Here is a 26,851-nt window from a genome sequence, read left to right on the forward strand (position 1 = left end):
CATCCTTCCACAGTGAGAAGACAACTCAATACTATAAAATATAAAAATATAAAACAAAGAAGCTGCTGTTTTTCTCTGGACAATAGATTGACCATAGAGTCCAGACCTCAACATCACTAAATGTGTTTGGGATTACCTGGATTGTGAGAAGCAAAAAAAGGCAACCAACATCTAAGACTGAACTTTAGAGGTGAGGAAAAACATCCCTGCATATTTCTTTGAAAACCTGAAAGCAAGTCTCCCGAAAGGAATGGAACCTGTAGTAAAGGCAATGGGTGTTCACGCTAAATACTAGAAAAAATATAATATTCGTTTTTGAGGCTCCTGTAGTTTTATGTTAAATAAAAAATAAACTGAACTTAACTGCCATTTTTCTGAAAATAAATTACAAGGTGGTCTCAGACCTTTGCACATATGTTATAAGAATTTTCTAAGCTTTACTCAAATTATAACTTCATTACCAGCAAAAACAAATGTTTGAAAATGTAGAAATTTTATAAAAAGCTTTTGTGTACAAGCACATAGCAAGGCCAAGACCATTTTAGTACAACTGTTTTTATGTGATTTCTACAAAGTCAGGAAATTTTTGTGCTGAAAATGTACAAAAACATATACACACATGAACACACGCATACACACACTCCACTGGCACCTACTCCTGGATCTCCAGCATGGCGGCCTGTTGCTGGCTGGCCCAGGCCTGCGCCAGCCTCTGTTTTTCTCCCTTCTCCTCTCTTGTTTGGATTGGTTTTATGTGAGCAGTTCCCATTGTAAATGCAGCCCTAAGTGAGGCCTAAGCTGAGTGAAACTGACACTTTTTTCATTTGCTGTAAGGTTAAATAATGTCTATTGGTCTTGTGTGGTCTACAGAGTAGAGGGTGTTGAACAAAGGCCAGATATATTCATTTTACTGTCTCAGTAACAGTCTTGGCCATTGTTATTGCTGTAAGCCAGTTATTGTTCCCATTCAACATGCTGATGTGTCAAAGTGTCAAAACAATGAGAATAATATGTTGTATTCTGTTAAACTGCAAGTAAAACCTTTGAAAGGAGCACCTGGCCTCTTCTAATCCCCACACACTGCAACACTGTACTTCTGTCATGATTCAAGTGGAGACACATACTACACAAGATCATTCTAAACGTATTACAAAGCATGACAGTCCGACATACATTCTATAATTACATGGGGCCTCTAGCGCAAGTGTGTTGCTTTAACCAGCCCCGCCCCATCTATTAGTTCAAATGACTTTTAATGAGTGCTATTAGGAGTTACTGCAAAGCCTGAGTTACCCCCGAATGACTGCATACACACAACAGCAATGAATACCGCTGGCCAAGAGGCAAAAGCCTTAACCCTACAGGCTTTTTTCAGACTCCTGACAAGAGCAAACAGCATGGATATAAATCATTTCACAAAACACAGCCAGACATAAACAAAATTATGCTATCATAATGCTATCAATAAAAACTGAAAAAACGCTCTTTCTTAAATGCATGCCAGTGTCAGTGGATTCTCTACTTGTGGAAGTACATCCCAACAATACACAAAAAGACTCACTGTGATGAACTGAATCTACTTAATTCAAAAGTATTCATTAATATATTATATTCTCTTTGTCACAAACTTTATATTAATGTCAACGAGTGGCCGTCATGATTTACTAAATAGGTGCAATGAACCTACCCATAATAAGACCAAAGGGGCAGTCCCAAAACTCTGAGAGGATTTTTATAATTATTATAATTATTATCACTTATTCCCAATAACCAAAACCGATAGTAAAAACTCAGTACACACGATTTAACACTTGTGAGAGGCTTGTCTTATTTTTGTCACTAACATGACTGTCAGTGTTTTGCTCAGAAAATAGAGTTTTTCAAAAACACTTCTAATGGCCTGTTATGCCACATTATTCATAATCTGATGACATAACCGGTTTGAATGTTAAACAGAGGGATGAAAACCTTTTTTATCCTTTTTGTTCTTCTAAGTATCAGAAATGGACTTTCATAAAAAAAAACAAAAAAACAACAAAAACAAAAAAAAAAAACAGTGAGCCAAGTGCATAGTTACATTGGACTAATAATGTTAATGCTGCATATGCAACTTGTGGAGATTTGGAGACCTTGCTGGTGGAAATGTGTAATTGCTGTGGACTCCCCCTGAGTGAATGCATGTGATGATTGCAAGAGTGGAAGAATATTTAAAGAGAACTCAGTCAAAACGTGTTGAGGGACGTGTCTCCCAAGGATGGAAGTGAATTTTCTACCTTTATTATCATACCTTCATCAGTATAAACTCAAATTTTGCACTTGAGACCTAAACATCAAGCTGGATCTTCTTTCTGAGCTTATGTGTGTGACATAAAGACTATGACATGGCCAGAAAAACTGTAAACTTCAACACAACACCATTGACTTAGGCTTTACTGGGTGACATCCAGCATATTTTAGTGTGTCAATAATGCTCCTTCTTTCAATTTACCCAAAAATACATAGTGCAGCTTTAATTATGTGCCTGTCTTCATTTGAGGTTCTTAGCAGATAACCCACTAAACTGGCGAGCCCCACCAGCGCAAAGTGTGGGTAGACTGTCAGTAATTAGTGCCTCTCTTAGTAAATCTTACTAAGTCACTCAGTTTACTGCCTTTTGACAAAATTGTGTTAGAACATATTTTATCCATGCAGCAATGATGTAAACGTTTGAATCAAGCAAAGTGAATGCATCACATTTTTCTATGTAACACTGCAGGGCTACTGAAACCAACCTATGGCAAAGATATGCAAAGATCTAGAATGTAAAAATAAAGTCCTTAACCAGAAGAATGGCATCAGTGTGCACAGATGTGTTTATGACACCAGGTTTTCAACACTCACACTGCCTTGCCCTTTCATGCACTTGTACATACGCATACTGCACTGGCAGCCCCAAACCCTGAAGGGTTCATATGGCACCCATCAGGGCCTATTTAAACACATAAACACATTAATAATGCATAGACTGTGCTGAACTAATATCTGCTACATATTCAGCTAAGTGTGAGGCCCCGTAGACAGACAAGGGGAAAGAAAGCATAAATGAACAGCATTAGACACAGGGGCCTGTAACGTAATGAGCAAAGGATATTTTGACTAAAAATGACACTTTTTGTACAAAAACATGCACATACTATTTCTAAATCACACATAAATGGTCTAAAGCATAACAAATATAATTGGCGACAAGTGAATCAGAAGAAGTGTTCTTTCAGGTATTTGGTTGGTGAAGGTTTTCTGACAGTACACTGTTAGCATTGTCTGGCCTAGTGAGCTGGGCCTCTTCCTTAATTGCCCTCTCATTAACACCAATTGGAGGTTTAATGATGCAGAATCCCAGTGTTAAGGAAGTGCTGAAATATAACATTATTATGAGGGCGCATGCCTTTCCAACCCAGTGATCACCATCAGTGACCCGTTATGCAAAAGCTTCTCCTTTCTGACCACTGCGTTCTTCTTCATCTGTGCCTAATTAGTGAACTGACTTATTATCAATACATCATATTCGAAAGGGTGCCACCTCTTAAAATAGCAGTGTGCTATTTACTTATGGAACTGAAAAAGAAATGTGAAAGAAACGTGGTCTTTCTCTGACAGCATAATACTATCTAGCATAAAGTGTTCAGGAGCATAAAAAAGGCTTGAGCTCTGGACATATCTTCATGTCCTCTGAACTTCTCATCTGTTACCCGGCACAATAACATGGAAGTCATCGGCCTCTCAAAAGTACGTTTCAAGATGGGGCAGATGCATAGGAAGTCCTCAACATCAAAGAAAAGTTCTGCAATTGCTAGAGGCCGTTTTAATACAATGAAGAATCAAGACCATACAGCCAGTGCGTCCAAGTGCCTTCAAATACCAGGACCATATGTGTTCATTGAGACAGCAGTGAGTGAGAGGGAAGGGGAGAGAAATGTTGCTCGTGATGTGATAGGGTTGATTCCTATGCCAAGATGAGAGTATATATTTTTTTCATGATAAAGTAAAACAGCTGCACTCCAGACCAGTTGGCTCTGAAAGATGTAGTCAAGTCCTTTTTCTCCCACTATATTTTATAAGGCTCATTAAAATAAGCTGATGTTAGCACAATGGCACCCCAGTGGTGCCTCTGTACAGTCTACTCCCACACCTACACTGACAACCTGTTATGCTGAGAGACTGGTCAACTACCAGGTCACCACAAAGAAATTTTAAACAAAAAATTATTTTAAACTAATGAAGAAAAATTCCACAAATTACAGCAAAGTCCACCTATTTTTTATTTTGACATCATTTGAATTTGAAAACAAAGTAATTCAGAGTGAGCTGATGTGAAATAGAGCATTATACACAAAACTTACTGACCTTGCTTTCTCCACAATGGTGGTGAAAGGAACCAGGGGTTGCAATGTCTACACTGCAAATATAGTATTTTATTTACTACTCAAAAAGAGCAGTGAACCCACAAGTATGTCCTAAGCTTTTATATGGCAATGGTTAAAATAAATAATCATATAATAATATCAAATAAGTTTCCTTATGGATTTTTTTTTTGCCTTATAATGCTTTACTTGTTACCTCTCAATAAATGAAATTAATGTACTAAAAATAAATCTTAGGCCAAAGCTTTACACAAAAAAATGAATCTGCATATTTATAATCACTTCATTCAACACCTTAGATGTCTGGTTCCTATCACCACCAGTGTAAATAATTCTGAATAGATACATTTCTCTGGAATAAACGTTTTCACATTAAACTGCCCTGAATGACTTTGTTTACATTTTAACCATGTAATTATGCAGAAATTATGCAAAATCTGTTTAAATTCCCCTTAACATACATTGTAAGAAAGACTATAGTAGGCGTCCTCTATGCAATGTAATGTACTCTGTACTGACTTTGCTTTTTGACAAATGGAATAAGAGCCCAACTAAAGCCATTAACCCCAAAAATGGCCAGGGCCTTTATCACACACTTCTATAATCTAAGAACAGCTGAACCAGTTTGCATTGAAGTACCTGTAGTTACTGAATAATAAGCCTTACTATATAATAAGCCCGGTATTTAAAAGGGGTAACTGTTCCACAGCACTGTATTAAAAACCCTTCCCTTAAAGAGAATACTATCTACCTGCCACATCTGTAGCATAAGGTCAATTACAGCAATCATTTTGATATTCCCCATAATCACCCAGTACTTAGAAAGGGGAAAAATTATAATGTTTGAGACACACTCAGCACCTGCCCACTGGCTTCTATTACAAATATATGTTAAGTCAACAGGTTTTCGGTGCTTATCTGTTACCTGTGGTCATTGACCATATGCTACAGATACAGCAGACAGAGATGATGTTGAAATAAAATGAAATGCCTCTTTAAACTCTAAGACTTATTTTCCTCCACCAATCTCATAACTACATTATTTGCATAATAGATTTCATAATGCGTCACTGAATATTTACAGTATTAACTAGATAATAATCCTGAGGCATAATGAAAAAACATGAGCCTAAAGTATAAAGTTAATCACACTAGTGTTTAAAAGTTTGACGAACAGAGCTATAGATGATTCTATGATGGCTGGTAAAGCTGTATAACAGTGAAAATGAAGTTACATTCATATCCAGAATGCCTCCTACTTGAGATTAAATCTCAGGCAGATAACTTGTGCAGAAATTAGGATAAATAAATAATTAAATATGATTTATTTACAAATAATATAAGTATACATGATATTACCTACCATTAATATAGTTTTGTGTTTAAAAAACTTGACATAAAACATCTTGGCATCTAGTTCATGGTGTTTCGGTCTGCACTGTATAATTTAAAATGAATGCAATAAGAGCAATTATTAATAAGACAAGTGATTCCTAAGTTATGAAGTCCTTAAAAAATGTGGTCCACATTGTTCAGACTTTCAGATTTTCTTATCCTATATCCGAGGTTTAATATCTGCAAATCTAAACAAACACGTAATGAAGCAGAACCACAGTGTAAGAGGAAGGTGTGTGTGTGTAAAGACTGAATACAGAGATGTGGTTAGAGCGAGCAGTGTGTAATATTGAGGGCCACTCACTCCTTGGCTCTCTTGGTCCGTCCACGGTCACCTTAATGGCTCTGTGGTAAGTGGCCACTTGCGGTGGATTTGTGAACACTGTAATCGTCAGGGTGAAGCTCTTCCCTGCGCAAACACAAAACATTTACAAGCTTAGGTGCTGACAGCAGAAACACCCATGTGTTTTATATATCTGAATATATCTGAACAAAGTTCTTCCAATTTAATCACGGATATAAAGGAGGCTTTCTGCTCAATTACAACACTATTTCTTCATTTGGGAAAATCCCTAATCTAGATTTTATCCCTCTCATGAGGGTGGCTGGGGAGGAGCAGCCTAACTAAGAATTAAACAGCATTACCGAGTGGCATTCACATCAACAAGCCTGGCTCATCAGTCGACTTCCCTAAACAAGCATCCTAGACAAATTGTACTCTCATGGGGTTTCAGAAGGGAACGCAGGGGATTAACATGGCGGCCTAACGGTTCTTCCTCAAAAATGCCACTTGTTGGTTGAAGAGACAGGAAGAAGTGGGCAGAATGCTATGGCAACACTCAGACACATCTGGCACCGCACGTACAATCTCAACACACAGTTCCAGTGCTACACTATCAGACTCCCAGAATCTCTTCTGTAATGATGAAAAACAACCTCAAATGCTCCTGCTAGAGTTGTGAAACATGAATAGACTTAAGTAATATCCTTATGTGTAAAAAATATAAAAACAGCCTAACTGATGCAATACCAACTTCAAGAGCTAAAAATTCCAGTGTCCATAAATACTGATACCAATATATTTTAATGTGTCAAACAATAACAGACTCCAGTAGTTTTAGGTAGTTTTTTTCCGCCAGACCCCTAGTGGCCATTCTGGTGGTTGAACAGAAATTTTCTCAGATATTTTTAATTTATACACTCACATAATATAATATATATTTTTATACCTCTGTTATCAGATTAGCTAGGGCACAATGAAACCCATAAAAATCCCATTTAAATAAAAAAAAAACACTTCTATAAATGCTGACTTGATTGCTCAATTACGAAGCTGAAAATCTATTTGGTTGCCAGCATAAATCATTCCATCAACTTTACTGAAAAAAAAAAACAAAAACCTGGAGGGCCTACAAAACATGACTAAATTACATTTTATGGTAATTGTGAAAAGGATATAAATACCTCTTTACTGACTGACAGGACTGTCAGATCAATTCTACTGTCTATATATATATATGTGTGTGTGTGTGTGTGTGTGTGTGTGTGTGTGTGTGTGTGTGTTAACATCCCTGCTGTTGGAACAAAACCTAATCTCTCCAAAATGACAACTTTACAGCAGAAGAAAAAAAACTATGTAACTTTTAATGTAAATCGATAGAACCAGAACCAATTCTTGAAAGTAATTTTGGGACATCTCTTTTGGTCAGTGTATTCACACATTATTCCATACCGTCATATTACATTTTAAGGGTTATTATTCAGTAACAACAAGCCTGACATTATTCAGTAATGCTGCCTTCAAGTCCTCCTCCCAAGTTCCTACTAATGACTTCCGAGGTCATAGGTATGACTTGATTTGTGCTCAAGTGGTTTTGGTTGGATATAAGTGGAAATAATTTTTGTTTTACTTTTATTTTTTTGTTATTAAACACAGTCTGTGTGCATACATTATATCTGTATTTCCACAAGTGGATGGTTTTAGCCTGTAGTGTTAATGTTGTAGCTAATGAATAACTGAAATATGGCTAGTTTATCAGCAGCTATCACTGTTTATGTTGACACACCCCAACTCGGAAACTTTCCCACTAGCAAATATGACACTGTGGTGCCGTTCATGCGCATCCATCTCGTAAATATGATATTTCTGACAGCATAACAATATGGTTGACTTGTTCTTAACTTTTCGGGGGATTGAAAGCCTGCCAGGTCATTAAAGGGGTTAAATCTTCACAAGTATATGATTATGCTAAGAATGGGATGTGTTTATTTGGTACAAAGTAAAATCCCTAAATTTGAATGCTTTATTAGCAAAAGTTTAGGACACATGCATAATTCTGCAGAACTTCACTTTGATCAATTATCAACCAACTAATATATCAGTCTGGCAATAATTTGCTTATCTTCTTTTCTTTCCTGAGGAACCTCTCAGCCGGGAAAATAAGAAAAACAAATTTGCTCACCAACCCCTCTAGTCCACTTATTCCTGTTGTCTGACATAAGCTGCCAATGCAGTCTCAGCATTGAGAATAAATGTATATTCACAACATATTCTTTATTTAATACTATCAGGAATACTACTACAGAGGATTAAATCACCAGTAACTATCAGACAGAGATCTGGCATTGCTTGTAGGCCAAGTAAGGAATGCACACAAACCTGCAACTTAATGAACACGTTGTCTCAGGCACTGCTGTGATGTGGTTTTAAGCGGCATTGGCTTGTAACTGATATGGTAAGTAAACTCACTGGCTGTAATTATTCAAAGAATGTCGTGTGTCCCCATATGACCGCACAAGCTCATTACATGTCCTCTCCTGAGAAACATTACTTTTAGGTGCAGGATGTGTGCAGGCTAGAGACAGGTGTGGGTAGTCACTAAGTACAAAAATAAACAGAAATCATTGGCTAACATTAAAAACTACCAAAATACAGTGCACCTTTATTGTCTAAACCCCTCTTATCTTGTGTCAACACAGTATCCTTCACATAATCTAATCTACTTACAGATCCACTTGTGTAAACATCAGTAAATAGGTATTAAGTGGATCAGACCTGATAATTACACACTGGAGACAACCTGGCTTTACCCTACTAAACTATGATGACAGCTCAATGATAGCTGTTTTTTTCCCCATTAACTGATTTCTGTCCTGCTGCCAAAGGAGCGCAGCCAAGGATCTGACATGTCTTTCATGACCGTGAAAATAAATGTTCTAAAAAGTTCTAACAACACTTTTTAAAAGTTGCCAAGTCATGATATAGATAGGTTTATAGCCAGAAGGTTCACTAACCTCTCCCACTACGACCCACGAAGCGCAGGTCATTGAAGCGTGCCACCTGGTTCTTCATCACCCCTGAGGCGTTCCGCAGCTCGGCTGAGTAATTCTCATCGTTTCCAGCCATCACTGTGACCACTGTCCCATCAGGAACCTCTCCCAGGGCCACTACCTGCAGGGAGGCAGCACTGACTACAGTGATGAACACTTCCAAAGCAAAGTATGTCATGTTAGGAGCCCTGGTACCTGCCTGCTCCTGAGAATTGAATGCGGTCATCAATAAATAAATAAAACTAAATAAATAGAAATAGAAATAAAAAGGATTTATCTTAATTATTTTTATCAATTAAATGTGTCTGCACAAGTTTCTGAAAATACAAGCCTAAATAAGAATGAACAATGTTCCTCCTCACTTTCGGACTTAATCTGACGTCACGCACGTGGGGTATGGTAGATAAGTTATCACGTCATACATGTTTCCCGTTTCTAATCTTTAACTCTACATTATGTATATTATTTATAACAAAAACTACATATTATTAAAATGTATATTATTTGTACACTACAAGGAGTACTGTAATTGGCCGCGTGTTATTTATATGTCGAGGTCTCATGTCAATAACAAAACAATTTCCCAAGCAGGGTTACATGTCATAGACCACGAGGAGAAACATGTGGAACCCAGACTGCCCTCAGCTCACTGCCTCTCCATCTGCGTCTACAGAGTTTAAGATAAGATCATTTAATTCGCAAACAAAAAATGCCACTGTTTTGTGGTAAATAGAACCTCTAATAAAATTAATTAAAAAAAAACTCTGACCACATACGAAGGGCAATCCGACAAAACCGCAAAAAAGAAAAAAAACAGCTGAAAGGAAAGCGCTCTTTCACTTTACAGTGGAAAAAACGCAGCCAGACAGTCAGACATTTAACTACACACAAATACGCTGAGCAATAAACGGCTATTGACTCTAATTAACTAAAGGTCCGAGATCATGAAGCATCCTGTAGCCGAATTATCCCACAAAACGCTCAAACAGTGAACGCGTCCGAAATTTGAGGTCAGTAAATAAACATCTCCAACCTTCATAAGGAACACAGTAAGAGGTCTGATAAAGAACAGCACTTTAAACAAGCTTACAGGTTTTTTTGGAGCGGAAACCAACAGCGTAAATACAGTTATAACACAGAATGTTTCATCTACCACATCATCCCATAATTCGTTCACCATGCTTATCACATAATTATATTACTTTCCTCAATGAAAAACGACGAAGAAAACGAGGCTTACCTTAAAGGCGACGGGCAGAGTTTTGTTACACCTCCAGTGAGAGGGCAGCACGGAGCAGAGGAAGTTCGGGCTGTCAGTGCGGACCAGCTCGGCCGGGTGGTCGGCAATGATCTCAGCCATGGAGCGGTTGTCAGCGGGCCGGAGCCTCGGCCCAGCTGCCTCTGGCTGCCCCGCGCTCGTGTTCCCCTCGTTCATCTTCACCGGCACCGGCTGCAGACTGCTGGACGGGGGGCTGAACCTCCGGCTGGCGCTCGGATCTACGGGAATGCGCATCACAGCAGTCCGAATGAGCGGAGAGCAGAGGAGGTAGGTTAAGGCGAGCCCGAGAGTGCGCTAAAGACGAGGCTATAACTTACTCTCTCTCCTCTAAAGTTAGGCTACCGACTGAACTCGGTCTGTCTGAATAAGCAGCGATTTAGCAGCCGTGCCAGTCAGCCTCAAATGAGCTTCGGAAGTGCTGCGGGTGTCGAAACGCACACACGCACACTCACGTTCGCTCTCTCTCTCTCTCTCTCTCTCTCTCTCTCTCTCTCTCTCTCTCTCTCTCTCACACACACACACACACACACACGCTACGCTCAGGACGGTTAAGTTGGTGATGTGTACAGTCCGCTGCTATTCCGTTCTCCTGAAACAAAACTCAGCTTGTTGTTGTTATATTTCACTATATCACACTAACTGGCCCGTTTCTATAGAAACAACCGTACTTTATACTCTTCACAGAAATATGCTAGATCTAATGTAAGGAGTTTTTAGAAAATCAAAAGTCTTCTAGTCGTTTCCCTTAGCATTTTGTAACTGGCTGTCAACCCTCCAGGCAGCGCTGCTGTCCGGGCGTAAACAGTAAAAATCTACTGGCGCTTCGTGTCGCTCTCCTGTCGCTTTTGCTAACTCGCGTTAGCCGCACATCTGTCCTCTCAGGTCCAACAGGTAGCCTAGCTAAACTCCCAGTGTGGGAACGAGCTCCGCATAACTCAGGAGAAAAAAGCTGCGGTCGGCGAAATGAAATGAGCTTATAGGAGGCGAGTGTTTGTTGCCTCCAGTGCGGTTAGCCTTTGAAGGCGAGGGTTTCTGTGCTTCGCTCTTTTGTGGGTTAGCGCTCCAGTCAGGCCCTCATTAGCCTGATGCCACTCCAGCACGTGGTGCCTTAAGTCACAGGGAGGCTAACGCACCCAGGGCTATGTATACAGTGACGGTCTGACTCAATGTTCGAGTCAGGCAGTAGTGTCATATTTCTTTAAGGAGAGGTCAGATATCCTGCTGGTCATTGGTTGTTGGCTTTACTAATTGTTCAACAGGCTGCTGAACTGCTACACTGAAAAATGGTGCTTAGAACATACACCATTCGAATGTGTCAGGTGGTTGCATAGGAATAAAATGTGGTACATCCAGTGGTGGACAAAGAACAGTACTTGAGCAAAAGTAGAGATACCCCTGGTAAAATATTCCTCAAGAATTCAGTTTTGACTTGAGCTGAATTATAAAAGTACAAATGTAGCTGCTGAAATACAACATTATTGTTACACATTAAGTATAATGCAATCTTAAATTAAGCAAATTCAAAGTCTTCTTCAGTATATAATTCATATTTAGAATTGTAATAAAAACACTTCATTTATTAGTACAATGTATTCTGCATAAGATGTAAACAAAGTCATTCAGAGAGAGAAGTGATTCTGATTTCTTTACCAGGGTGGTGATACAACAGATAAGATCCAGGGGTTGCAGCATCTACAATGCAAATATAGCCATTTTATTTACTATCCAAAACCAGCAGTGAACCTACATGTCTTCTGACTTTTTATTTGTAAAGTGAATAATGGTAGTGTTGGTAAATTTGAAAAACGTTTTGCCCTACAACAGCCTACCTGTACCCCACTGCCACAAATGACTTTTACAAAATAGAAGGAAGATAATAGGAAACTATTATAGCATATTAGTAACTATTTCACATAACCTTCTGTGCGGTCACTTTTAGAAGCATTAACTTCTTCAGATATCTGGTTCCGATCACCTCCACTGCAAATAAGTCTCTCTAGAATAGTCACTCTAGAATAGCATTTCACATCAAACCACTCGGAGTGACTTTGTTTACACCTTAACCATCTAATTAATGCAGAAAGTTTGAAAAACCTGTGTAATTCCCCTTTTAGAAGTCACAAGGCATGGTCATGCATCAAACAAGTAACATTTGAGAAATGAGGCCATAGCACACGCAGGACATACAGCAATTGAGATTCATGAAGATGTACATATATATGTACACAGGGCAGACAGATCAAAAATATTTGCAAACTTGGAAGTTGCAATTGGTGCACATAATACTGAGTAAATGAGTCTGTCCAGGCTCTGCATCAGCAACCTCAGAATCTGAAAACTACTAAATAAGTAAAACGATTACTCTAAAAAAGGTTCCGTCCAAAAGTTAATTTGTGACAGTAATCAACATAGAGAAATTTGGCGGTTGGTGTTAAATAATGAAGACCCATTTTAAATGTCATCCAGAGAGACAGGGTCTTTTCAGAGACAGAGGAGCCAGATAGACAGATCACAAAGTGAGTAAAAGATGGTGTAGCGTAGTGGATAACACCTCTATCTTCTATGCTGTAGACTGGAGTTCAGTCCCTGCCTGGGTGGTCACCCTGCACTATACCAAAAAGAGTCCTTGGGCAAGACTCCTAACACTACCTTTGCCTACCTGTGTTAAAAAAAAAAAGGAAAATTATAAGTCGCTCTGGCGTCTGCCAAATGCCGTAAATGTAAAACAGCGATGCATTAGAGGATGACATGATAACAAAACAATGTGTAGGCTCAATGATTTAAGAATGAGTTAATAGTCTCTGCTCTCTCCACAATAATGTAGATGGCAGTCGCTGTCCTCATTAGAAAGCACTGTGATCATCACTGTGTCTTCCTCTCAAACATTTTACATTTCTGCAACTTATCATATTTTCTATCCCAGCTAAACAATCTAGCCACAATTCTGCTCTGCGCGCATGAACAACATGTAAATTCATTTACATAGAGGGTTCCAGTTATATTGAGCTTCACTCTTGTTTCTTCCTTAATTTCACGTCCATCTCTAGGAAAGGGCATTGGAGAGAAGTGATCACATGTTTTAACCCCTTGAACCAATGCATTATTATTCTGTAATTAATCTTAATGCATTGAATCTTATTAATTATTCAGCTACTACTATGAAACTAGCATCTAAGCTATGTTATGAGAGTGAAGAATTTAAGTGTGGGACTACATAAAAAACTTTTCCTGCACTGATAACTGGCTCACTAAAAAGAGAGAGCATTTTATTTACTGCTTTTAACCCCTTACATACACTGGACCCCTCGGAGAGTTCCTCAGTCCCAAAACTTAAAGGAATGGTTCAGCGAGAAGTCACACAGCTGATCAGCCGAGACGTTAGGGGTTCAGTTTTTTTTAGGTTAGCCCTGGAGCTGCAAGGCTAATATTGCTAATAAACAATAGAGGTTCTCTCAACCCACTTCAAAACCCCATCCTGGGCTTAATCATAGACTTGTCTGTGTGGTTTAGGATACAATATACCTTACTCTAAATTAGAAAAATGAACAAAACTTCACTATGTAGCTGAATGCTGGCGTCATTTTAGACAACAGGTGTTCTGACTCTCCTACAGAATCCAAACATCTTCATATGCATGCATCATATGGATACTAGCTTACATTTGCAATTTCTGTTTTTTTCATTACAAATATATACATGGCGGCCCGGTGGCGTGGTGGGTAGCGCTGTTGCCTCACAGCAAGGAGGGCCTGGGTTCGATTCCCCGGCCGGACGGCCAGGGTCCTCTCTGTGTGGAGTTTGCATGTTCTCCCCGTGTCTGCGTGGGTTTCCTCCGGGTTCTCCGGTTTCCTCCCACAGTCCAAAGACATGCAGTCAGGCCAATTGGACGTGCTAAATTGCCCCTAGGTGTGAGTGTGTGAGTGACTGTCTGTGTCTGCCTGTCTGCCCTGCGATGGACTGGCAACCTGTCCAGGGTGTATCCTGCCTTCCGCCCGAAGACTGCTGGGATAGGCTCCAGCATCCCCCCGCGACGCGGCTTAGAAAATGGATGGATGCATGGATGGAAATATATACATTTTCTAGCTGAAGATATGTTTATCTTCAATCTATGAAGATTCTAGATCAGCAGTTATTTAGAAACAGCAGAATCTGTAATATGCCTGCATGCACTTAAATGGAGGGTTGGCACAGCACCTCCAGTGAAGGTTTATTAATTTTTATAGTTCACAGTAAGTCACAATGTGTCCTACTTGGATAGGTTTTTAGTGCGTTGAGAGAAGTCTTGGGGGTTGTGTTTATGGAAAAGATTTCAGTGTCTATTGATTTCTAGTGCAATGTTAGCTTCCTAGCTCCAGTGTCTTGAATGATTAATTATACCTAAATTACGTGTTTTTTTTTTTTTTTTTAAATATTCCTTTAAGTTTGCGTTGTTTTCCATGTAATTATTTTAAAATACATTATATAAGTTTTGGGGATTTGGAGACCTCTCTGGTGAAAATGAGTAATTGCCCCCAACATGCAGAAGAACATGCCGTAAAATCAGTTGTGCTTGGGACCGCTTCACAGCGTAGATGAATCTGATGAATGTGAGCTTAGTCAAAACTTAGCTGAGCACATGTCTTGCCAGGATGTAAGTATATGATCTGTTATTTTCATCACTATGATGTTGATTTTGCACCTAAACATGGAGCCGGATCTGTTTTTGAGCATGTGCATGTAACGTTAATACAGAAAGATGTATGACATGCTCCAAAAAGCTCCCACCAAATCTGATCTGAGACTTAAATTATGAGTTCAAATTTTACACAGCGACTCACATTTTAGCATGTTTTTTCTGCTGACTCAGTAATTCTATTTCTTTCAATTTTACCAAAAAAAAATCAAAAAAGAAAAACAGTCATACATATAAGCACTGGAATGTAATATCCCTGGGAAATTTACAGGGTTAATGCTTACAGAGACCATATGATTCTTTTCTAACTCAGTACAATAGGCTATGCCTTAGTGATCTCTACATGTACTGTGTGTGTCCTGGGAAGTGCACTAATGTACGTGTTCTGTGAGTGTCCTGGGAAGTGCACTAATGTATGTGCAGGGTGTGTGCGTGTCTAAGGATGTGGGAGGAACATTAAAAAAAGTCTCAGGAAGCACTGACACACATATGGCACATCGTTATGATTGAGAAAAAAAGCCTATTGAATTACACAGCCTCTCCTTCTGCCCAGAAGACCAGAAATATGGAGCAGGTTGGCCAACATTTAAAAGATGAACTTTAAATTTATGGACAGATAAATCAGCACAGTTGTAATTAAAGTCGTAATGGTATTAAACATATCCATATTAAAATTGCACTGCATATTATTCAAACAGTCTGGGGGCTCAGGTTTGCCTGCTTATTGCTTTCTCCATCATTTAGTTGCTTGAGGGCAAGAAGAAGTGGACCTAGTGGAAAAAAGCTGTAGTTTTATGTGGCTGTTTGTAGCGATCGTTGTAGCGATCTCTCGAATGTAATTCATCTTTAGAAATGTGCTAGTATCGTGACAATCAAATAAAACGATGGTGCAAATTAAAGTTAATAGCAGGAACAGAGGGGCTGTCAACATGCCTAAACAGAGCTGCGTGTTAAGTCATACACAAAGACATATCAAAGAACATTTGTCACATCTGAATCCACTTTGCTGTACAGTATGGGCGCCATCTGCCAGCAATATCGGTGCGGGGTGTACGCACTTAATTTCAATCATTCACTGTGCCTTGAGACCAGGGGCTCTGCCCACTCCTTTCGGGCTCGCCGTTTGATGTTCTAATGAGCCGCGAGCAGCCCACACAGCTGGCTGGTGGGGATGTGCCACAGAGGCGAAGAGGTTGAAGCTGTTCAGCGTGAACAAGGACACATGCTTACTGTTCACTGTTCATCACTTGGTTTTTTTTTGCTGTTTTTTTGCTTTTTTTAAACCCCTTATGTCTGATCTAATCTGGCTCAAAACTGATGATGTGATATGCTTAGTTTGCACGGACAGAGAAAGAAAGACAGGCCTCCCAATGTAACGGATCCAGGATCTGGTGATGGCGTGATAAAACTTGAGCTGGAGATGACAGTAGCGGCCAGCTCATCAAACAGGCATCCGCGGGAAATCGCACTGAATGAAAGTCAGTCATAGTAGGTTCAGACACAGCCAGACAAGTAGTTTGTTCAAAAAGTCAGTGCTACGAACGCCTTTTCCCCTCCCAACGGTGATCCACACCTTATTATAAGTGATGACACAAGACAAAGAAGCCATTGTTGACTGGTAATATAAACAAAAGGAGACACAAAGCTGCAGGGCTGTAATGATATCCAAATGACTCCAATTGAGATTCATAAAGCCCCAAGATTATGTAACGTGCTACATGAGTGTTTTTCTGTGTGTTTTTCTTTTTTTTTCTCTCTCTCTATCGTCCTGCGTTCTTTCGTCGGTCTGGAGGAAAAATACAGCCACTTAAGGCCCTGGATCAAGGCTCCATTTCACAGTGGTGCATTTTTTGAGACACTTAATTATGGCTTTATGTGTGGAGCATTTTGATGGGGCCACAGAACCTTCCAGTTTCAAACAGTTACTTTCCATCCTTGGCAGGCAGCACAACATAGGGGCAGGGAGATGGAGGGAGAAAGACAGAGAGCGAGAGCGAGAGATGACACATACACAGAAATCATATTCCTTACCTCATCAGGAAGACCTCCTCAAATCCTCTCAATCCCTAGATTTAATCTAAGCCCATAATTACTATTTGTCGCTGAATGGTTGGTGACATCACTACAGAAAACAGCAGCGCGGCCTTGAAAGGCGAACTTGCCAAGGTATGAACAAGTGAGGCAGAGGATCCGTCTACCCAGCAAATTGCAGTCATGCAGGGATGGCATGAGTGAAAGCACAGAAACGAGGCAGAGCAAGGCGAATTTCCATAAAGGGGGTAAAAACAGAGAGGGTGCACTCTGTGTGCCTTCCTCTGGCTGTTTTGGATGAGTGCGGCATGCGGCATGGCAGCCTCGTCTGGAAATCAGAGTGGAGATGGAGGCTTGCTGTGGTGGGCGGGTAAAGGGGGAAGGGGGGGGGGGTATTGGCTACAAAGGCAATTTCCTTTTTGCTCTTATTGGCATGACTGTCTGCCGCCTCCAGCCTTCGTGGAGGTCCTTAATTGAGATCACTTGTACTTAAAAATAGGAACAGAAAAGGAACTTCTGTGGCTTGGGAAGGGGAAAAGAAATAAAGGGCGTTGATATGTGACGAAGGCTGCCATTAAACACCCATAACGACGGACTCCAGCATTAAAGGCTCGTGCTGCTCTGTCGTCTGCTGTGGAGCTCGCTAGGCGTTCATATTTTACAAAACCCTCACACAGTTAGAGCCACTGTACCTTTAGCTGTGGGGAATGCATGATTGGACAGCATGTATCATTGGTTGTCTGTGGAAACTCATATTGTCACATTTTTTCTTCTACTATACTTCTTTTACTACTATCCCTGAGGCCCACTTATAATGGCTGCATCTTTTTTTTAATTAACAACGGTTATAATTCATTGTCACATGACTATTTTCCTCACTTTGTCTCTTAGAATTAGACAGTCTGCATTTAAGATTAATATATTTAAATGAGATCTGTTCTCATCGGCCAACTTCTATTTTTATTTGTTCTTTTTCATTTAAAAAGCAGTCCAGGCCAAAACAGTCCTTATGGGCAGAGCTGAAATGCTCTAGGCTGAATAATGTAAATCTGTTGGTTTTCATGACATCTCAGAAACAATAAGTTCACAATGGGCTGTTTCTACACTTAATTTCCATAATAAAACTATATGAACTGGGGAGATTGTACATTTTGAAACTTTATAAGTTTAACTGTTATTTCAAAAATGCAAAGAAAATCCATTCTATGATATGGCAACTGGCTGAGGCTGCAGGCTACTATTACATAGACTGAGCACACTGAGATGTGCTGTAAAGGCCAGCTGTTTAGCTGCTTACATACACGCTTAAAAAATAAAAGTGCTTAAATGGTTCTCGGCTTGGATGTCCAGTTCTAGAAAAAATGTATATATTTACATAGATGGTGTAGGTCGTTATGTTATGTTAAGGCTTTTCAAACTTTCAAAATATTTTCACAATTTCCCATCTCACTTACAACAATGTTCCATATAGAGCCTGTCAACTGTGCAGGTTTAAAAGTAGAAAAGACCAAAAGTGGGTTTTCATTTGCAGGTCTGCCCAACGTGTGGCCAATGAGCCAAATCTGGCCTATGAGGACATTTGATTTGGCATGCCAGAAAGGTACCCTAATCCCATCCTCTCACCTAATAAAAAAAATGTAAAAAGCTTCCTATTTCTACTTTGATTTATATTCTACTGTGTCCTTTTGGCCCACCACAAACATTGCACTTTAGCCCCTCAAGACAAATATTTCAGCACCCCATTCACTGCTTCAAAGAACCCTTTTTAGCAGTTTTAGTTGTAAGAGGGTGGAATTTGCATTTTAAAGGAGAAGACGATAAATGTTAACTAATGAATTAATTTTGTGCAAAGTCATTAACAGAGTAATGCATTTAAAAAGAGCTATAATTGAGGGAGAAGCATGTATGTGAAATGGACAGCAGGCCCTCCTGGATGAAGACTGGGTGTCATTTTTCCACAAGAGTGTGTTTATTTTGGCCCAGAAAAAAGGGCAAAATTCCACCTAACACTTTTCCCTTCCGCTGTGGATTGCACCGGGCTACTTCCTCTCCGAAACTGCCTGGTTAGTTGAAAAATGTTTATAGTACATGTGCAAGACATGCTGTTCTCATGTATCCACTGCTGTTCATTGCAATTCTGTGCGAAAGGTGAAAGTAGTACCAGATTTATGGGGGGGATTTCATCTTGTCCCGCGGTAGATTGGGGATGATTTATTGGTGGTATAATGTGCACCCAGTGACGGATTGAGGAACTAGTGGACAACCTGAGCAGGCAGGTATCCAGAACGCGACTTGCAGGGGAGCTATCGTCTGTCGCTGCTGACTTTACGCGGCTCCTGTTCACTCCGCTTTATTTCCTAGTGTTTGGATGGAGGTTGTTTCAAGCCCTGGTGCTCAAAAGAAACTGGATGAATGCAAGAGGGTAACAGAGGAATATTATAGCAGCCACAGTCACACTTGCCGGGCTGGAGCCGGAGCTGGAGCTGGAGCCAGAGACACACAGAGCATCGCTCTTCCTGCACATAAACCTTGGACAGGGGAAAGTATAATATAGCCATATGTGCACAGCAGTAGATTAAATGAATTATTCCAGGATGTCAAAAGTCTGTAGAAGCAGGTGATTTGCTTGGCCACTGTTCTGATATTTCTTTTGCTAAAAAATAAGGCTGCCATTGTTTGCTAGAAACTCAATCATTCTCGTGGGGAGCAGGCCTGTCCAGTCTTCTGTTCTTTTCAGACCATGTCTAGGCTAGAGTTAGTCATCATTACCAAAGCTTTGGGAAAAATAGTAATACAAAACTTAAAGCTGTGGATAGTTCTCTTTTTTAATGCACGCTCATGAGGGTAAGCCCAATAGGGTGAATCGGATAAGGTGGAGGAAATGATGGTGAGCAAATGCTTTTGGAAGTACATTGATACTGCCAAAGAAATCATTTTAGGGGTTTGGTAGCATGTCCTTTCTAATTTGACTTCAGCCTTCTGAAAGGTATCCGTTCTCTTTGAACTCGCTCATGCCCATAGTATATCTGCTGCACTTAATCACGATCAAATGTATGTGGTCCTGAATATGCGGGTTGTTCAAGTAACTAATGGTACAAGAGAGTTTCACTGTAGATTGTCTACATATTTGGACGCATGAATGTTTTCCTATATGTCTGAATGAGATACAGCACCAATTTTGTATAAGAGTGCGGTCTGGATATAAAAATGTGTGCTGGTTCGCTGTACTGCAAGGTTATCTCAGCTAATATGTTAATCTGTCGCTTTGAAAACAAGCAAATGCAACTTTTTTTTGACAGATTTTGAGATGTTTATTTTCAAGCAAAAGCTTAAAAGGACAGTCATAGATGCAGTATTTATCAATTTTAGCAACTCAGCATGTGTTACTCTATTGAACTCTACTGAGACAGACAGCAGTGCATAATTTGCATGGATTGCCATGCATTGATGTCAGTTGTCAATCAACTCATTGAAATCAATGGCAAGAGGTGCATTTTTGACAACTACCAAAATGCCTTTGTGAATGTGGCCTTATATTAAACATTCAGTGATTCGTAAATTCTTTATTATGGATTATGGGTACCAATGAAACAAAACTAGCTCCATTTTAGACATTGTTTATACATTACCTGTCAATTGCCATAATTTTACTATTTTTCGATATTTAATAATAAACTGGATGTCAAAACTATGAAATAACACAGTGATGTGTGCAGTGACCAAAAAGTGTTAAACAAGTCCAAAATATCTTCTCTTTTAGATTTTGTTTGAGAAATTAGCCCCATTTTGTTTAATTTATTCTCGATTATTCTCTAAAGTAGCTTCATAAGGAGCTGCCTGAGATGATTTTCCAACAGGCTTGAAGAAGATGCACAGATGTTAAGACGTTGACACCATTTGTTTTTTCACTTTTTAAGTATATTTCTTTATGGAAACTTTTATATATAGCCAGTAACATCATCAAATGTGTTTGCCTTAGCATCAAATTACATTTGCATTGAAAAGCAAACCTTTAGATTTAAATGTCTTATTCAGTATATTTACTTAGGTGTGTCCAAACTTTTGACAGCTATTTTAAATGTATGTTATACATATTGGACTGAATTTCCTCCTCGACTCTGGAGGAAAAGACTCATTGCTTTACTTTGTCTCACGTACATTCAGATTCTTGATCAGCAGAGCTAGAGTTAAGACTTCATCTTGAATTTGACCAGCTGGTTCCATAAAGACCCTTTTCCCTGGACCGCACATGACATAAATGATATTTAAACCTCAAACTCAGCAGTAAGTAGCTAGTCTTTTATGGGGTGTGCCCCTTGTGGGGAACTAAACTTCTTATATTACACTTTGTGGACCCTCTGTGTAAAAGAGTACCCACCTAAAGCTCTCTCATCATGTGCAATGTAAAAAAAGCTTTTGTAAAATAGGGCCTATGTGCCACATTTTGAAATTCGAAATGATATCTAATTGAGGCTGTTGAGCTGAACTCAAAAGAATTTCAATCCATGAGCGAGAGGTTGAATCAGTTCCCAAATCCCATTGGGAGAATTTATTTTATTGGTAATCGCTGCACTTTGGGGAATGATATGCCTGCGGTTTGCGCGTGACATACCGGTGCAATCTAGACAATCCAGTCAGCTTCAGAATTGAGTGAAATGACTCTTTGGCATTTTGACTGTAGGGGTCTCATGTATCTCGAACTGACTGCATTACTCTCCACCTTAATGCTGCTTTTAAACACTAAACACTGGGAGGTTCAACAGTAATGGCACTCCCAGCATTTTAAATCTTTTAACTGAGCTTCTGACTTATGTAAACATTCATGTGTTTTTAAAGTGAAATATATTGTGATATTTAGAGCTATTTCTTCTTTTTTTCATGACCTAATACATAACAGAAGCTACATCCATGAATCATAATTTAATTACAAACGGAAAAGAAATGACATTTTAATTAAGCTAGTTAAGCTAAAAACATTCCACCTTTTAAAGTTAATTGTGGTACCATCTTTCTCGCTGCCGCTGAATAGACTGTAATGGACTGTGAGTATCAGCGTTATGCTTTAATAAATCCTTCCCCTCAGGGGTTTGGTTTTATTAAAATACCATAATTGCACATCTAATTCATTTTAGCCACAATAACAGAAAACTGTATAAAATATTGTGTGCTGTCTGCTCTGCATTTATTAGTCACCTCGTGCAAAGCGTTTACAAGGTTTATCTGGGCTAGTTGTACAGGTGTAGGCGTGGTGAGATGCTCTAATACATACATCTCCACTGAAATTTCTCTTTTTTTCTATATATATATATAAAAACATTTCCAATCAAAAGAGTCATTATGTCCAAGGGAAGGGGAAATTGAGCTTCCAAAAACTCAAAAACTCAAAGCATTGTTAAAAGATGTAGAAAACATTAGACTAACAGATGCACAACATCTGGTAGACCACCAAAACCATCAGATAAACAGTGCTTAAACCTTTCATCTCTGAGAGAGAGGAGAAAATCAAGCTCCACTCTTACTTCAGATCTGAAGAAAATCACAGGAGTTTCTGTCCATCCTCCCACTGTGAGAAAGCAACTCAACGCTATGAGTCTGAAAGGATGTGTAGCTGTCAAGAAGCTGTTACTGAGAAAGAGAAATAGACAAAAAAGAATATTTGCCAATAAAACAAAGATCCTGCTGGTGTTCTCAGAACAATGTACTGACTACCCAGAGTCCTGACCACAACATCACTGAATTAGTTTGGGATTACTTGAATCATGAAAAGCAGAAAATGAAACCAACTTTCATTTTCACTAAGACTGAACCTAGAAAATATCCCAGTGTAAAAACTAAAAACAAGAAAAGAATAGAAGTAATAAAGCAATAGAGGTAGAGGTTAGACGCAGTCAATGCTAAAAAAAATTATGTTTTATTTCGTTGTTAAGGCTTCTGTGTATTTTACTGTTAAATAGATGTTTTTCCTGACACTGAAAACTGAATAAAGTTTGCTGTACAGTATATGTGTATGAAAAATCTACTACTTTTAGGATAACTTTTCTACCCACTTTACAATGATGTTATTGAGTCCTTGTGTGTGCATCACAATTAAAAAACAATGCATAATAAATTTTAGGTCTTATGCTGATACGTGTATAAGTTCCACTTCATTACCATAGGGAATGCAGTACTAAAGGGGTTTTAAACTGTATAATTAAACATCAGCTATTTTTATTTCTTCCTATTTTCATTTATTTATTTTTTAGTGAGGTACTTTTACTTCTACTTGAGTCATTATTTCACCAAAGTTACAAAACTTTTATTAGGTTAGTCAAACAACTTGATTGTAACATTCATAACTAAAGTCTTTTCTAATTACCACACATTTGATTCAACAAGCTTTGTCCATTTCATTGTTACTTCTTGATGAAAAGTGTTCAGTTAACACTGAATTCAAATGTAATACCATAGCCAAGCTGCTTTAGCTGCATTGAACATGCTCTGCTACAAGAACACAGTTGCTTGTGAAAACTCACTTAAAGCCCCAAAATGAAAGAAGAGAGAAACATAAGGCCTGAGAATGTTGTTTTGTTTTAAAGTCACAGTCCGTGCTTTGGAGTGCATTTTCTCACATTGAGTGTCTGCGGTTACTGAGCATGTAGGACGACTTGAGGAAAAAATACATACTCAAAAAACAGATGCCCTTTTTCTCAGAAACACAATAGCACAACAAGTAGGCCTTGGCAGCCACCAAAAAAGAACAGATGTACAGTGCAGAATATACAGCGTTTGTTGTCCAAACCCATTGTTTTACTGTTATTTACTGGAACTGTGAAGAGTCCCAATACTAAAGTATGTTATACTGATAGAAACGTTGATTGGAATTGATGCATGGTCTACTGTTAGTTTACATTCCTATGATCTTGGAAAACAGGTGCTAGATTGTCAAGTATTGTTAATACATACAATTCCCCAAAAAACCCCACACAAAAAGGCCCAGATTTTAACCCTTGGGAGGGTTTTGCGCACCTATGTAATTACCATGTGATGACGTATTGAATTATGCATTTACATTAGAATAGAACAGCAAAACAAGAATAAGAATTATGGATTTCTTGGCTTAAAATGTAACTGTTCCAAGTCCTGTGTTAAATATGTGGTTCTACGGGTTCTAAGGGATAATATGGATTTTTTCCTCTCGTTTCCCCTCAGACGTTGTGATGCGTGAACCTGAACAACTAGGTGAAACGATGCTTCCAGATCTTTCTCTTGCAGTTTGCTCAGGGGCATTTCGAAGGCATCAAAAGTACCTTGCTGCTGCTACTTCAAAGCCAATTACTGAACACAGTATCAACGTACGCGCCCACTCGCACCTTTTTGTCTGCTGCATATAAGATTTCGGTGATTGTAAAAGTGTGTGTGGGCGGGTGTGCCCTGCTCAACAGTGTATCACAAAGCCTTTTGTGTCCAGGAACGGATGCATCGCAGGTGCTGAGACAGTGATTCAGGGGCATTTACAGTACAGCTAGTGGCTCTTTCAGTTGAGGGCTGCTGAGCTGTTTATTTCAAAATATAGCTTATCAAAACACACACACACACACACACACACACACACACACACACACACACACACACACACACACACACACACACAAGCTTCTCCTTAGATAAGTGCAGTAGGTTGGCCAGCACATTTAGTGTATGAAGTTTATATAGGATTGGTATGAGGCTAGTTTGTAGCTAACATGTAATTAAAGCTTGTATAATCTGTATCACCACACACTTGTGTCACACTGTGCCAAATAGATAAGTAATCTTGAATTGATTTGTGTTTTATGGAACTGTATTACATGGGTGGCACATTGGCGTGGTGGGTATTGCTGTAGCCTCACAGCGAGAAGGGCCTGGGTTCGATCTCCCGGCCGGCGTCCTTTCTGTGAGGAGTTTGCATGTTCACCCTGTGTCGGTGTCGGTTTCCTCCCACAGTCCAAAGACATGCAGTCAGGTCAACTGGACATGCTAAAGTGCCCCTGTGTATGTGAATGTATATGTCTGCCTACCCTTTGATGGACTAGTGACCTGTTGTATCTTGGGGGGCAGTCGTGGGCTGGAGGTTAGGGAACTGGCCCTGTGACCGGAAGGTTGCCGGTTCAATCCCCAGCGCCGACAGTCCATGACTGACGTCTCCTTGAGCAAGACACCTAACCCCCAATTGCTCCCCGGGCGCCGTGGATAGGGCTGCCCACCGCTCCGGGCAAGTGTGCTCACTGCCCCCTAGTGTGTGTGTGGTGTTTCACTTGCATGGATGGGTTAAATGCGGAGATGGAATTTCCCCGGTTGTGGGATCAAAACAGTATCACTTAAACTTAAGGGCCTTCCACCCAATGACTGCTGGGCTCCAGCTCCCTCCATGACCCAGAAGGATAAGCTGCTTAGAAGATGTGTGTGTGTGTGTGTGTGGAACTGTATGACATGCTGTTATGTAAAAATCAATGGGTGCTGCAGTGTGCTAATGTATCCAGGACAGGGCATTTTTTCTATTACATATATATGTCATTGTTGTCACCACCAAAAGCTCGTATGTCCATTTTTGCAATTTTTTAGGTTTTGACCTAATTTGAAAATGCCTGTCGTCCTTTGCATTGTTTGTAAATTATATGATGAACGGACCAAAAGAAATGGTCCCAAATTACTAGGAAAAAAGTCTGGTTCCATTGACTTTCATTAAAAGCAGAGTATTTGTTTTTTCCTCCTCCTGTGAAGTTAGAATTTTAGAAATACGAGGTTTTGTTCTGACAGCAGCGATGTATTCATAATTCAGGCTTCTCACAAGCCAACTGATCCCAAACACATTTAGTGATGTTGAGATCTGGGCTCTGGGGTGGCCAGTCCGTTTTTCTGGAGCAATTTTCTTCTTTTTTCTATTCCCTTTTCACAGTAACAGCTTCTTGACAGCTACACATTCTTTCAGACCCATTGTGTTGAGTTGTCTTCTCATAGTGGAAAGACTGACTGAAACACCTATTGATTTTCTCAGATCTGAAGCAAGAGTGGAGCTTGATTTTCTCCTCTCTTTGAAAGATGAAAGCTTTAAGTGCTGTTTGTCTGATGGTAGCAGTTTGGTTTTCTACCAGGTCTTACATTATTGTTGTTATGAGCCCCATTTTCTTTCATCAAATCATTTTTTGAAGTACAGTTTAGAAAACTACTTTACTTATTTTCTTTTGACTTTCCTCTTCCTTATACAAATGGATTATTTCATACATAATCCCCCTCAAAATATATCCTCAGAAATGAATAACTTGTACTCAATGGCAGTTTTGACTGAAAAATAAATAAATGAAGGGTGGTCTCTGACTGTTGCCCAGTACTGTAAATTGCATTGCTTACTGAAGCTGGAATTATGTCCAAAGTTTTGTACATATTTTTAAATAAGACTGTCATAAGCACGTCTATTTGAAATTACTTAACAACTTAACACGGTTAGAAGAACATCTGTTAAGATTTAGGCATGAAGTCTGCACAACACTAATGAGAGTTGATTCTATTACTTGGGACACCAAAAAGTTCTTGGCTGATGGACTACATTTGGGCTGAGAGAACTTTCGCTTTAAGCTCGGTTAAGGGACCGAGTGGAGAAGTGGCGAGGCAGATTAAGGGGGGCATGAAAGCTCCTTGCCGCCCCCGCTGCAGCAGATGGGTGCTGTTTGATCCACAGGTGGGTCTCTTGTGACACAACGGCGCTGCACCTCTGAGGTGCAAGCT

At 39.5% G+C, this 26,851-nt stretch overlaps 1 protein-coding gene across 3 annotated transcripts in view; it reads right to left on the reverse strand.

Moving 5' to 3' along the window:
• runx2b (RUNX family transcription factor 2b) overlaps positions 1 to 26,851 on the reverse strand; it is a 49,796-nt gene that overhangs the window by 18,164 nt on the left and 4,781 nt on the right. For 2 of the 3 annotated variants that reach the window (XM_037537632.1, XM_017681647.1), the window contains exons 3-5: positions 10,366 to 10,622; positions 9,090 to 9,246; positions 6,100 to 6,204 (exon numbers count right to left, since the gene is read on the reverse strand). In XM_037537632.1, the coding sequence (XP_037393529.1) occupies positions 6,100 to 6,204; positions 9,090 to 9,246; positions 10,366 to 10,622 (519 nt within the window). The remainder of the gene's footprint in view (positions 1 to 6,099; positions 6,205 to 9,089; positions 9,247 to 10,365; positions 10,623 to 26,851) is intronic. The other variant, XM_037537631.1, reaches the window with a different exon arrangement.

This window comes from Pygocentrus nattereri, chromosome 4 (genome assembly GCF_015220715.1).
Source record: "Pygocentrus nattereri isolate fPygNat1 chromosome 4, fPygNat1.pri, whole genome shotgun sequence".
NCBI lineage: Eukaryota > Metazoa > Chordata > Actinopteri > Characiformes > Serrasalmidae > Pygocentrus > Pygocentrus nattereri.